The sequence below is a fragment of the Pelodiscus sinensis genome, chromosome 2 (assembly GCF_052426305.1).
Source record: "Pelodiscus sinensis isolate ZL-2025 chromosome 2, ASM5242630v1, whole genome shotgun sequence".
Lineage (NCBI taxonomy): Eukaryota > Metazoa > Chordata > Testudines > Trionychidae > Pelodiscus > Pelodiscus sinensis.
The window spans coordinates 242,787,118-242,801,314 of NC_143053.1; the positions used below are offsets into that span (position 1 = coordinate 242,787,118).

Sequence of the window (14,197 nt, forward strand, 5' to 3'; positions counted from 1 at the left end):
CCATGCAGGAGGCAAAAGATGGGGGCAGGAGTTCTCAGTGTGGCTGGCAAGCACAGGGCAGGCTCTCGCTGCCCATTTACTTTCTCCGCAGGTGTAGCCAGACACAAAACCCCATCTTGTTTTTCCACGAGCCCCATCTTGTTCCCCCCCCCACCCCCGAGAGCAAGAGAAAGGCAGTCAGCCTTTGATGCCCTGGGAACACAGGTTTGCTGCCTGTCCCTGACTCTACCATAAACAGAAACCAGACAGTAAATGGGCTAGCTGACGACTCGGGGCCTCCCGTCGCCCTGATGGCTAGTACCAGTAATTGACACGCCTGCACTGTCCCAGAGAGGAATCTTCGCCCATCACATACCAGAGGTGCCCATTGTCTGCATTTTCCCAGGTGTAAATTATGCTTTGCACCCTTCGTGGGAAACTTGGCATTCAAAGCCATTTTTCCTAATTGGCCACTTGAAACCAGGAAGAAGCCTTCATGACCCAAGGGGTATAAAAGAGGTTCAGCAGCCCACCCCATTTGAGCTCCAATCATCTATACCTGCTGGCAGGTATTGATTGTCTCCCGAGGTCTGTGGGACGCCCAACCTCGCCCTACTTCTTCCCGAGGGATTGAGAGAAAGACGCTGGCCACGCCAAGTCTGGAACGCAGGGGTGAGAATATACCTGCTATGTGTCTATTTTGCATGCATTTAATAAGAGCTCAGAGAACCAAAAGGGTTTCATGGTACCTGTAAGTAACTTATTAGTGTAATTTCTGTCCTGTCCTTTGTAGTGTCTGTGTTATCTGTAACACAGTAGTAGCATTTAACAGCTAAGTTTACCCTGTAACAATAAAATAGTAACTGTTTAAGCTTTAACCTGACTCCTTCAGTTGCTGTAACAGAACCAAGCACAATTTAAAGAACTTCAGCCGGTCATAAGGGACTCACTGCCCTGACCGTCGGCTGACAGCAGGCACATCAAGTAGGCTGGAGTTCTGGGCTTGCAAACAGACCTCAGCGGGTGGCTGGAAAGCATCAACTCTGTTTGCTTTGCAATTCGGATTCCTTTGCACCCCCTGGCTGGTGAGGCTACACTTGGGGGAAGCCTCTTTCTTGCAAAAAGGCAGCAAAGGATGGTTGTTGGGGGGGGGGGGGGGGTGTTGCACCAGGTTATTTGCAAAATCTGGTGCATTTGGCAGGAGCAGGTCCCAATACAATAAGCTTGTCCAGGGCAGAGGAGTTTGTAGTAATTCAAGGTAGTAAGGCTTAGAGATGGGGCAAGCAGGAGGAAACGAACTGACAACTGCACCGTGGACTAGCCTGCACCAGTGCAGGCATGGGCCCTGGGCTTTCCCCAGCCAGGTTACTCTGGGGACAGCAGCATGCCCCCACCAGTGCATCCTGGGCTCGTCTTTCATCCAGGTGAGTTCAGCATAGCATCAGCACCTGACCCTTAGGAAAGGACTACAATGCGCAGAGTAAGGAGAGGGGAGGCAGCGGGGGTTGTTTCTGCTTGGAGCAGGGAATAGGACCAGAAGGCCTCCGTCTCTTCTATGTCTGCGAGGTTGGAGCAGCTGTGCTGGCTCCCTACTGTGTGGGGGACGAGGGGACGCTGAGCTCCCCACCCCTGGGGAATGGCAGTGCAGTGATCCACTGTTGGGATGCAATGGGAGCAGCGGAAAGGCAGTCCACGGAAAGATTTACATTGAGCCAGGTGGTCCATGGGCCAAAAAATTTAAGAACAACTGCCCTATAAATAAAATAAGCTTAAGATTTCCTTTCTGAAAGGCTGAGAAGCTTTCAATCAATAAACCAGTTTTGTCACATAGCACTTTTTTTCATTCAAACAGATTCCACAATTCTATAATTCTTAAATATGTACAATTATAAATCCAGATTTCCCAATAAAATCTACACAAGCAGACCCCTGTGCTTGTTCAGCTCTCATTGCAGTCCTGGGACCCTAAATCCTACTTTTAGCTCATCATAGTGTGCCATACCATGTGCAGACTATATTATGCAGGCTAAGTACGTTCTCTAGATCCCACCAACGTACTTCCCATTAAAAATATGCAAGAAACCTTATTCTTAATGTGACATTTTCAATGCCATAACAATAGTGTGTGAACAAAATCTCTTAGTTTATTACTAAAATCCTCTGATTATTCATTTGCTTGACACTATTTAAGCTTTGTTAACTTTTCACATTTTTCCCAGCATCAATGTAATAAATAAAATACCAGTGAAGTCAGTTTCACTTTCAATTCCATGGTACTGAAAAATCTGAGTTGCAAACACTGTCTGGGAAATATTTATTTTAAAACAGGTGTTAGCGGGGATTATTATTATTATACTATTTAAGGGTCTTAAGTTTTATAAAAGTTTGTTTTGCAAATTCTACATTTCGGAATAAGTTTGTATTGACAGTGTCCCAGTTTGTTCTGTGAAGCAATACAAAATGTCATTACCATGTGATTACTCTGCAAATAGTTCTCCTTTGCAGATCCCTACTCCCATGCAAAGTTCCTTGCATTCAATGGAATTCCATAAACTGAGGATCAGGGATCTGCTAACATAGATACAGTTGCAGGTTTAGGACCCAAGTTTCTGGGAGCACGGGAGGAGGGGGGAGAGAAAGCCCCCACCCTCCCAGATCGGGCTTGTGGAGAATGGCAGAGCGAGCAAGTCCGTGCACTGCCGTTCTCCCAGCAGAGTGGAAAAGGGCAGGAGAAAGGGCCGTGCATAGAGCGTACCCAGCAGAGCCCGAACATTCCCCGCTCTGCAGCGGTCCAGCCGAGCTCTGCGCAGTCTCTGCAGGGACTCCAGCAGCAGCTCTCAGGAGTGGCTCCAACCAGAGCCCCTCCCCCTTCAGCAGCAGAGGCAGCCCACCTATGGATAGAGGAGGCCGGTCTGGTGGCGCACAGCAGAGGCAGTCCTGCAGCGGGAGGGAAGGGCCACATGGTGAGAGAGGAGCTTGCCGGACAACAGCGCATGCTGCATGGGAGCTTGGAGCTCTGGACACTGCATGCCAGCGGCAGCGGTCCTGGCTACCGTGCAAATCATGAAGGGAGCCGCTTACAAACTGGATGGAGGCGGGGAATCACTGCTGCGCCGCGCTAGCACTGGGTATGTTTAAATCTGCGACTGTCTCAGAAAAAAAGGGACGTATGGTCACCATATCTCCGCGGCACACCTCCGACTGCCTCGCAGCATACTGGTGTGCTGTGGAACACAGTTTAAGAAACTATGAGTTAAACAGTTAACTACCGGCTGCCCGAGGCTTCTGCAGCTCCTGGCCCTCGCAGGGCTGCTGGCAGACTATGAAGAGTTTAACTGATGCAGATAACCAATAAACTTATGCTTCTCGGTTAACTGGTGACACTCTTGGGCTATGCCCACGAAAGCTCATGATACCATCTACAGGTTTTGTTAGTCTATAAAGTGCTACCAGAACATTTGTTGTTTCTACTGAAAACTAACTTTCAAATGAACAGGCCCAGAAATTTACTGTATTAGTAAAATGAAAACTGAAACTAACAGTGACTTTCAAAGTCTTGAAAGCCAAAGTACCAATGAGCTTTGTAGGAAGATACATGACAATAGATGAAAATTAACCAACTTGTCATCTAATTTTAAATAAATTATTCATGGAACATATCTGATCCTACAAACACATACACAGCTAGTATGACTAGTCCAATTGAAGTCAATGGTACTATGAATGGAAGGTTGTGTTTGCCGGTCCTTTGATAGAAGATATCATGCATGCACAGGTTTATTTGCAATGAAAGATTTTAAACGTTTCAAAAATATTACAGTTGAAATCAAAGGCACTCTCAGGTACAGTAACATTAAGAACATTTTTTCTAACAATCAAGAGGTTTAATGAAACAAAACAAATTTTAAAGATTTTTTTAGTTTAGTGAAAAGAGTTTGGCTGAATTTAAACATTTACCTTCCAAGATTACATTCCAGATTATATTAATGCAAAAAGTAAAATAACCTAGCGCAAAACTGAACTTGCATATTTTTAGTAACCAAGTCATTTCTACATAACATAGTGATAAATTACATTACATTCAGCATCTTGGATCAAGAAAGCTGTTAGTAACACCAGTAAAAAAATGTTTTATGTGATTTTTTTGGTTCACTGTTCCTTTAAAATAGACCTACCATTATACAACACATTGTGGGCCTATTATCAGGAAGAATCAAATTTAGGCCCAAATACCTAAGTGTTACTTACAAATAACTTGACCTATTAAAATGTTTCTTAGGCCTGGACTACACTGTTAGTTAGGTGGTGTGATTTTTTTTTATTGACATAGCCAACATAATTCCTAGTGTGGCACACTTTTGCTCCAATATGTTTATGTCAGTAGATGGTCTCAGAGGGGTAATCGCGTCTGTAAAAACAATGAGGAATCCTGTGGCATCTTAAAAGACTAACAGATTTATTTGGCATAAGCTTTCATGGATCAAAACCACTTCATCAGATGCACGTGACTATGCTAGTATAGTTTATGAACCTAGACTACAAGTGTTTTGCTACTTTGGCTATACAGGAGGCCCCCAACTTGCAACGCAATTGGTTCTGGGGGAAGCACTGCAAGACGGGGGTGTCGTAACTTGATCCTCATTTACAATAGGCACCATGTGCCATCGTAAATGTGGGCCAAAGACGTAAGTTGGGCGGTTCCAGCCCCTTCCACACTTGCAAAAATGGTTGTAAGTGCAGGGGTCAGAACTCAGGCGGTCGCAAGTCTGGGGCCTCCTGTACCAACATAACTATACCAGCAAAATATCCCTTGAACATCTTAATTTTAAAACTAGACAGTCTGTATACATAAACAGTACCATTTATTTGAGCTCAAATCCTGCAATTGTATCAATCATGCACCCATACACAGCTTGGCTGGACTTCAATGGAGCTCTGCACTGGTGCCAGGCTGCCTGGGTACTAACTTTTGCAGGATTAGAGCTTTTAACTGATTTTTTTTTTAAAGTACTTGGGGATGGGATAGTTTATGCCAAAGAATAGTTCAAATTTTCAGAAAGAGTTGAGACAAGAAACTGATTTTGGATTTTGTACAGCTGGAACCCATTAGTATTGGGGAAATTACCCACAAAAATCTATTACGTAGTATCAGAAAAAATAGCAAAATGCACAATTCCTAAACTCCATGAAAATATTTGCCAAACTAATATATCTACTATAGCATGTCATGTTATGCAGAAAGTGTGATAATCTATATTTTTCATGTGACATGACAAATTTTAATATTAACTTCACCAAATCCTGTACTTTTTTAAAAACACGCATCTATATTAGAGCCTCCTATGGTGCCCATATTCATATTGAAAACTGTGAGTAACTTTACTTGATTAGACCCACTGATAACACAAGCACTAAATAGATCTATAAGGTCAGATACTTGCACAAAAGTGGAGCTACTTAAGTCAATTACACCCACCCATCTAGATCAGATTGCAGAAGTGGTGTGGGTATGGGACAGAGTTGTATACTCAATCTCGGCTTTCACATTTCCTTAATTTTTGAACATTTATCCTGGCAAATTTACCCATATAGGAATTTAAACTTTGTGTGTGTTAATTTAGAATATATGAGAACAATATTATTCTAATCCACCATGATTAAAAATCCAATTGCAATTTGCATAAACTAGAGAAAATAATAACAGTATTAGAAGATTATATACTTTTTTCTCTTTCTGGAGCAGGAAAAATTCTTTTAGCAATCATAATGCGATGCCAAGGGATGTAAAATACCTAAAATACATTCCTGAAGAGCAGGGCATGCTCTGCCAATTACCACTATTACCTATTAAGATTTATTCTACTTTTGGCATACAAAAAACATAATGTCATGTATGTGGTCTAATGACCATAAATGGCTTTTAGTCATCAGAGATGTCAAAAGAAGGTAGTTTCTCCATAATTCAAGTGAATAGTTACACACACTTAATACAGTTATGATGTACATTTTCTTTATGAAAATATGCAGCAGACAATACTGTGATAGTAAATTCACAGTGAACTTTTCTATCAGGTAACAAGTTTCTCTTATTAGGAGAGACTTAAAAGCTTACTGCCAAACCTGGAGTCCCAAAACAACAAACACTTTCCCAAATCTTTATTTGTTGAACAATAAAACAAATACACTACACCAACGCTCAAACAGCTAACCCCATTATAATGATCATGACAGTCAGAACTTGAATCTAACTGATTAACCAGGGATGCACACCTCATCAATCAAACTGCTTCCAAAAACTTTGTTTTGGAATTTGGTCTGAGAATTCTGTGGCTGACAAAAGTTACTTATAGTCTTTCCAACCAGCAAGCCTTAACTAAACCATTTAACGTCCTTTTAGGCAATACTCTAGTAAAACAACATCATCTACTGACTGCTCCTTACTCAGCACATGACACACTGATTTCAGTTTGCCATTTGAATGCAAACTCGGTGGTGAAAGGGGTAAAATCGGGACCTGACAACCCTAAACCATTTGTGATGGAGGCCCCTGGAGCTTCCATTAAGTTTTACAAGCATTTCCGTCCCCCATGATTGGCGCATGATTTTTGTTGTGTGTTTCAATTAAGTCTTTTCTTTAAAAGACACGACAGACATTCTTAACTATTTCCCTTCACTCAAAGCGCCCTAGAAACTATCTGCTCCAAGCGTGGTTCCCACAACAAACCGGATCACTTGGAGGGGCGGAGGAGGGGGAGTCCAAGAGGAGTAGTGTAATTTCTCTCGCATACTTGTGAATGCACCTGGAGCTTTGAGGGGTGCGTGGCCTGATTTAAAACACAAAAACACACCCTCTCTGGGAGTGGGGACAGGTTTTGTTGGCCCCGAGGAGCCCTGAGTCACACCTGCTCCATTTGAAGGCCCAGCAGCGGGGCGCAAAAAGCAAAGCAGGCAGGCGAGGGACATCAGCCAGGATACAGAATTCAGAGAGACCCAGCGCGGCTCTTACCTTCCTACTTGCTCCTCCAAGAGACACCTTGGGCCTGGTTTTGAAATCCCCTTCGAAGCTGAACATGGTTACAGCTTATCCCATCGAGAGCGGCGTCCCCGCTGCCTCCCAGGCTGACGCTGCACCGGGGCCGCGAGCGGGGCTGGGGAATGGGCAGCCGCTGCCCGCCCAGGGGAGGCACCAGCCCGGCCACCCCAGTGCCACCTTCGCTGCTGCCTCCTGCGGCGATCGCCGGGCGACCCCCGGCCGGGAGGGGCTGCTCTCCCCACACACACACCCACTCGCTCCCTCGCTTCCCTAAGCCCCCCCTCTCGGACCACCAGCTACTGCTCCGGGCGGGGGGAGGGGGCTGGCGCGGCTGCTTCACTTGCACTACGAATCAGCCGGCTCCGGAGAGAAGATGGCCGCCGACCAGCTCCCTCTGCGCGTTCCCGCGTCCCAGCCAATCGGCGCGCGGCCCCGCCGCAGCCGCCCGGAACGCGCGCGGGCTGCCTGCAGCGCGCGCCCGGCCCCCTGGAGCTCGTCAGAGGCCCAGCCTCAGGGCGCTGGTGGCCGTGCCGCCCCGCGTCGGTGGCGCAGCCCCTCGGCACCCGCCAGCCGTGGCCACGGCCCGGGAGCGGGGATGAGCACCGTGAAGGAGCCTGTGCTCTAAGCAGGGCCCTTCCTGGCCTCAAATCCACCCCGCCGAGCCCTTTGCCCCTTCAGCACAGCAGCGCTGTAGGCAGGCCCGCTCAGAGAACGACAGAGGGCTGGGCCACTTTGAGTTCAGCGGCGCCTGCCCAGCGCCCTGACCTAACTTCTCATCCACAGGGTCATACTAAGGGGACTACACTAAAACCCAAAGACTATATGAAAACGAACACTTGAGACGTGTTTATTAACAAGACCATGTATATTAAAAATGTAACTTTAAGTGTGAGTTTCCACTGCCAGCAAAACTCTTCATTTTAGCAATGCTTTTTCTGGCTTTGTTGGGTGCACACTTGTTTATATTTGAAGAAAAATCTAATGTATGTGCAACCTCACCTTTTATGTTAAGCATGGCGAGCCCACTCAAATGCTCTTGTCCCATTGTAGAACCATAGTTCTTCACTTGTTTTAACATGTTGACTGTGCATTCAGCCATTGATGCAGGAAGACTGACAAAAATAGGTAATGCAATTGTGATACTAAGAAATACAGTCGACAGGCCAAGATCGAATATTTCTGGAAGCAGTTTTTGGCTTGCAGTCTGATTTAAAGTAAGCGGAATGTATATGTTTCAGGAAGACGGTCTTGTGTCAGAGCTTTCTTGACATTTCATTGTACATTTCTTGAGACTGCTCTGCTGCTGAATATAGATCTTCATCACTTAGTTCTCTGAACTCCCAAAGGAATCTAAAAAAGGTACAAATTTGTAGTAGTGACTCAAATAGATGTGTAAGACCAGATTTGATGGAGTCAATAATAAAAAAAAATGACTCAATAGTGCCTTTCTGCATCAAATTGAGATGTTAGGGTGTGATTGGTGGAAAACTCAGATGAAATGTCAATATCCCATGCTACTGATTTGGACTCAAAGGATTGCATTCCATTGATCACAAATCTCTTGAATATCTTTAAGAAGTCATTCAGTGCTATACCTCTCAACATCTAATGTAGCATTGCGTGCTTCAATTACAAGATTAGTTTCATGGATCATTTGTAGCAGCTTCATCCATATGGATGACATTAAAATGCATTCAGATTTGGATATATACTTCTGAACTGACATAAGCTCAGTGCGAGCCTGTTCTGTGAGAGTAAAAGATTGAAGCTGCTTTAGAATTTCCCAATTTTGAGTACTGCTACTGGAAGAGGTTGTAAAACTGTTGGATTGTTCCAAAGTATGTGATTGCTTCCTTGCATGATTCAGAGCAATCAATGCCGATAAGATTTAGTGTGTGGTTGCCACAACTGGAGAAAATTCAGTTTGGATTTTGCTCAAGAAGGACTGCTTGTCCTCCATTGTACTTCCCAGTCATATTGGATCCATTGTCATAGTCTTGGCCAATGCAGACTTGAAAATGAAATTTGAAGCCTTCCAGAATTTCTAATACATGAGCAGCGATTTATTTTCCAGTTTTTTTGTGAAATTATCAAACAAAATGAATTGTTCTTCAATTGAATTCTTTGAACTTTCTGAAGTTTTAACAAATTGGACAACCAAGGTCATCTGTTCTTTATAAAAACAGTTTGGAGTTGCATCAATAATAATTTAAAAGTATTTCGCATGTCATATTTCTTCAAGAATTGTTGTTTGCACAAATGTTCCACACAGCTTAATAAACTCATTTTGTATTCTAGTAGACAGAAAATGGACTTGCATGCATTTTCCGCTCTCTTGTGATTCACGAACACGCATAACATGGCCTGATAAAAGTGGGTCATATTTGCTAAGAATCTCAAGTAGACCAAGTAAGTTTCCGTTTGTAGGGTTACCCATACAATGACTGGAATCAAACAAAGCCAATCCCCATTCAGAAAGAAAAAGAATGACATTCAAAACCAGCTCAAGGAGTTTTTTCTATTTATCATTTTCTGTATCATCTCCCTTCGGAAGAGTTTTTGTCAGCAAATGAGTGGGAAAAGCATGATTTTCAGCATCTTTCGGTATACAACTTGGAATCTGAAAACAATTAACTTAGAGAAATGACTGCATTTGAGCAAAAATGTAAGAAGTCCAATATCAGGTTCTGATGCCGCTGTTGTTATATTATGTCCTGTGCTAGTCATAAGTTCTTGCTTTTGCTTCATAACATCTCCAAGGTTCTCATTTTCTGCCTGTACAGTCTCTAAATCGACGCAGATTCTGCATCTCTCGCTACCATTTACTCATTTTGAGTTATTATTTACTCATTTTGAGGTAGCGGCATTGAAATGTCATTTGTGGGTACAAAGTTTTCATCATCAGAACTGGAAGTGTCATTGTCAGTATATTAGATGATGAGCTTTCGTGGGCCAGACCCACTTCCTCAGATCAAATAGTGGAAGAAAGTAGTCACAACCATAGATACCAAAGGATACAATTAAAAAAATGAACAAATATGAAAAGGACAAATCACATTGCAGAACAGGAAGGGGATGCAGGGGAGGGGAGGGAAGGAAGGAAGGTAAGTGTCTGTGAATTGATGATATTAGAGGTAGGGAGAGTGGGATGTTTGTGAGTTAATGGTATTAGAGGTGATAATTGGGGAAACTATCTTGGTAATGGGTGAGATAGTTCAAGTGTTTGTTGAGTCCTTTTTGGAAAGTGTCGAATTTTAACATGAATGACAGTTCAGAGGATTCCCTTTCAAGTGCAGATGTAAAAGGTCTTTGTAGCAGAATGCAGGTGGTTAAGTCATTGAGAGAGTGTCCTTTCTGGTTAAAATGGCACCTACAACCCCCAACTTAAACCTGTCCAACACATTATCAATAAACTACAGCCTATACTGGAACAGGATACCATACTCAAAGAGGCTCTGGGAGACAGACCCATAGTCTCCTAAAGACAACCACCTAACCTCAAGATGATTCTTACCAACCACCACAGGACATACCACACTAATACCAACCCTGGTACCTTCCCTTGCAACAAACCCCGTTGCCAGCTTTGTCCACATATTCATTCTGCTGATACCATTATTGGACCTAACCAAGTGAGCTATAAGATCAAGAACACATATTCCTGCGCATCCAGAAATATAATCTATGCTATCATGTGCCGAAAGTGTCCGTCTGCTATGTACATTGGACAAACATCTCAGACACTTCGCCAAAGGATTAATGTCCACAAAACAGATATCATACAAGATCACAAAGAAAAAACAGTTTCTTGCCATTTTAACCAGAAAGGACACTCTCTCAATGACTTAACCACCTGCATTCTGCTACAAAGACCTTTTACATCTGCACTTGAAAGGGAATCCTCTGAACTGTCATTCATGTTAAAATTCGACACTTTCCAAAAAGGACTCAACAAACACTTGAACTATCTCACCGATTACCAAGATAGTTTCCCCAATTATCACCTCTAATACCATTAACTCACAAACATCCCGCTCTCCCTACCTCTAATATCATCAATTCACAGACACTTACCTTCCTTCCTTCCCCCCCCCCCCCCCCCGCATCCCCTTCCTGTTCTGCAATGTGATTTGTCCTTTTCATATTTGTTCATTTTTTTAATTGTATCCTTTGGTATCTATGGTTGTGACTACTTTCTTCCACTATTTGATCTGAGGAAGTGGGTCTGGCCCACGAAAGCTCATCTAATAAACCATCTTGTTAGTCTTTAAAGTGCTACATTGTCCTGCATTTTGCTTCAGCCACCCCAGACTAACACGGCTACATTTCTATCACTATTGTCAGTATAGTCTGTCTAATGATTGAGGAGTCTTTTCTACAAGAAATTATGCTATTGGCATTAAACTCTTAACTGCTGTTTCACTTTTGCTTTCGCCATCTCTTACTTGCACCACTTTCAAATCTTTGCTTCATTTATATAAAGGGGTTCTTTTAAAACGCAGTAATACATAGTACATTAATTTGCCAAAGGCTATTGGTTATAAAGTTTTAATTTTAGATATTTTGCAATGAATATTATGTAGCAGCTGTTTGGGGGTGTTATTTATTATGGTCCTTATAGCCTTATTTCAAAGTCTTGAATATGTTCCCATTATTAAATTCCTCTAATAACAGGTGCATTATTATGAATATAAACATGGGGCGATTGCCTGATTAGATGTAAAGTCTATTAAACAACTAGAATTAAAAGTTTATTATCACAAAAAAGCCTTTAAAGGTGAATCTAAAACTGGACAAAGAGGTAGTTTACAGCTGAGCTTGATATGGTTATTGTATACGAAGACACATTAAAAAAAACAGGAATATGAAAATCTCCTATGCATAGATAAACATCTAATTTACAGGTTAAAGTCACCTTCACACCAAGCAAAATCATTTTACAGTAACAGAATTAATTATGACTTTTGCAAAGACTGTAAACAGCGTTTGATAATGTAGAATCACTAATCACAGAAGCTACTCCAGTCACCCAGATGAAAACTCAGATGTGACCAAAAAATTGGTGAAGGACCGAAGTCCTACAATGATTTAAATACATTTTGTAAAGATATTCTTTTGTTGTCTCTGTTATAACTGGAAGGTATAAAATAAATGGAAATTACTTGGTAGAAAAACATCAAAATTTGAGGCCCCTTTGCCTCCTGAGGCCCAGGCCAAATGGCCCTCCTGGCCCCTAGGTCCTGGCTACAGACAGTCCCCAGGTCCCATCCCTGGGCACACCTCAATTTTCCAGTCGTCTTTCCTGCCTGAACCACAGTCACTTTTTTTAAGGTGCTGATTTGATTCTTGTGTCCTGGACGGTCTGTCTGTGTATATCTTCATGCCTCTGACTGAGGAGTCAGTTACCAGAGGCTGCAGCTTGTTTTTCCTCTTCTCTTTTTTCAAGCTCTTTTGGGGCAAAAGAGCTTGGGGTAACTCTGGGGGTGATTTCAAGTGTTCATCCCTGGTTTTTAGGGATAAAAAGTACTTGATGGTGGCAGCGATTCCCCAAAATCTGTGTATTATGATTCTGGGGGGAAGTTTTTATAACCAGTGCCTGTAGAGGCAAGGTTTTGAAGCTCTCGTGCAGGCCCTCACCTTCTGCACTTGGGCTGTGTCTAGACTGGCAAGTTTTTCCGCAAAATCATCTGCTTTTGCAGAAAAACTTGCCAGCTGTCTACACTGGCCGCTTGAATTTCCGGAAAAGCACTGATGATCTCATGTAAAATCATCAGTGCTTTTCCGGAAATACTATGCGGCTCCCATTCGGGCAAAAGACTTTTTCTGAAAGACTTTTGCGCAAAAGGGCCAGTGTAGATAGCATAGTACTGTTTTCCACAAAAAAGCCCCGATCGCGAAAATGGCGATCGGGGCTTTTTTGTGGAAAACCACGTCTAGATTGGCCACGGACGCTTTTCCGCAAAAAGTGCTTTTGCGGAAAAGCATCCTGCCAATCTAGACGCGCTTTTCCGAAAATGCTTTTAACGGAAAACTTTTCCGTTAAAAGCATTTTCAGAAAATCATGCCAGTGTAGACGTAGCTTTGGAGTGCCAGAGTGGGGAACAGCCCTGACAGACAGGTCCAGACTCCAGTTCCTGAAGATTGTTGTAAATTGTGACAATGAAGCGCTGAAGGGTTAATGATGGAAATCTCACCATTATTTATATTGTGGCTGGGTTAATATACAGTTTGGAGACTATCACAAATATTCATTCAGACGATTGGCCTCCCATGTCCATATCTAAGGGTATGTCTACACTACAAAGTTAATTTGAACTAACAGCCGTTAGTTCGAATTAACTTTCATAGGCGCTGCACATGCAAACCACTAGTTCGAACTTAATTCGAACTAGAGGAGCGCTTAATTCGAACTAGGTAAACCTCATTCTACGAGGACTAACGCCTAGTTCGAATTAAGTAGTTTGAATTAAGGGCTGTATAGCCACTTAATTTGAACTAGTTGGAGGCTAGCCCTTCCCAGCTTGCCCTGGTGGCCACTCTGGGCACAACCAGGGAAACTCTTCTGCCCCCCCCCTCCCGGCCCCGGAGCCCTTAAAGGGCCATGGTCTGGCTACGGTGCTTGTGCCAGTTGCAAGCCTGCCAGCACCCAGCCAGCAGACCCTGCACCTTCCCAGGTCCAGGCTGGCAGCTCACAGAAGCCTGCCCGGGGCCGCAAGAGGCGGGCACCCGCCTGGTCTAGTGTGGAGATTGTGGACCTCATCGAGGTTTGGGGGGAAACCTCCAACATCCACTATCTCCGCACTAGCCACAGGAACGCGGCCGTCTACAGCCGCATGGCTGACAGCCTGGCCACCAGAGGCCACATGCGGACCCGGGAGCAGGTCCGCTGCAAGGTCAAGGACCTGCGGCAGTCCTACTACAGGGCCTCCCAGCCAGGGGCCGACCCGGAGGCCTGCCCCCACTTTGAGGCCCTGGACCGCATCCTGGGGGCTCATGCCATCCATGCCCTCCGGGTGGTGATCGACCCTGGGGCAAAGGGACACGGAGGAGGAGGACTCCAAGAGCCAGGAGCCTGCAGGGAGCCAACCCAGGACCCCCGAGGCACCCCACAGAGCACATCGGCTGTGTCGTCCGAGGCCGGGGAGGGCTTCACATGTGAGTGCCATCATGCTCCCCTTATGTGTA

General features: G+C 44.0%; 1 protein-coding gene across 1 annotated transcript in view; it reads right to left on the reverse strand.

Annotated features, from left to right (window-relative positions):
• UBE3C (ubiquitin protein ligase E3C) overlaps nt 1-7,428 on the reverse strand; it is a 178,711-nt gene extending 171,283 nt beyond the window's left edge. Inside the window, exon 1 of the mRNA XM_075922749.2 lies at nt 6,986-7,428. Coding sequence (XP_075778864.1) covers nt 6,986-7,051 — 66 coding nt within the window. The 5' untranslated portion in view covers nt 7,052-7,428. The remainder of the gene's footprint in view (nt 1-6,985) is intronic.
• Between the last annotated feature and the right edge of the window lie 6,769 nt (nt 7,429-14,197).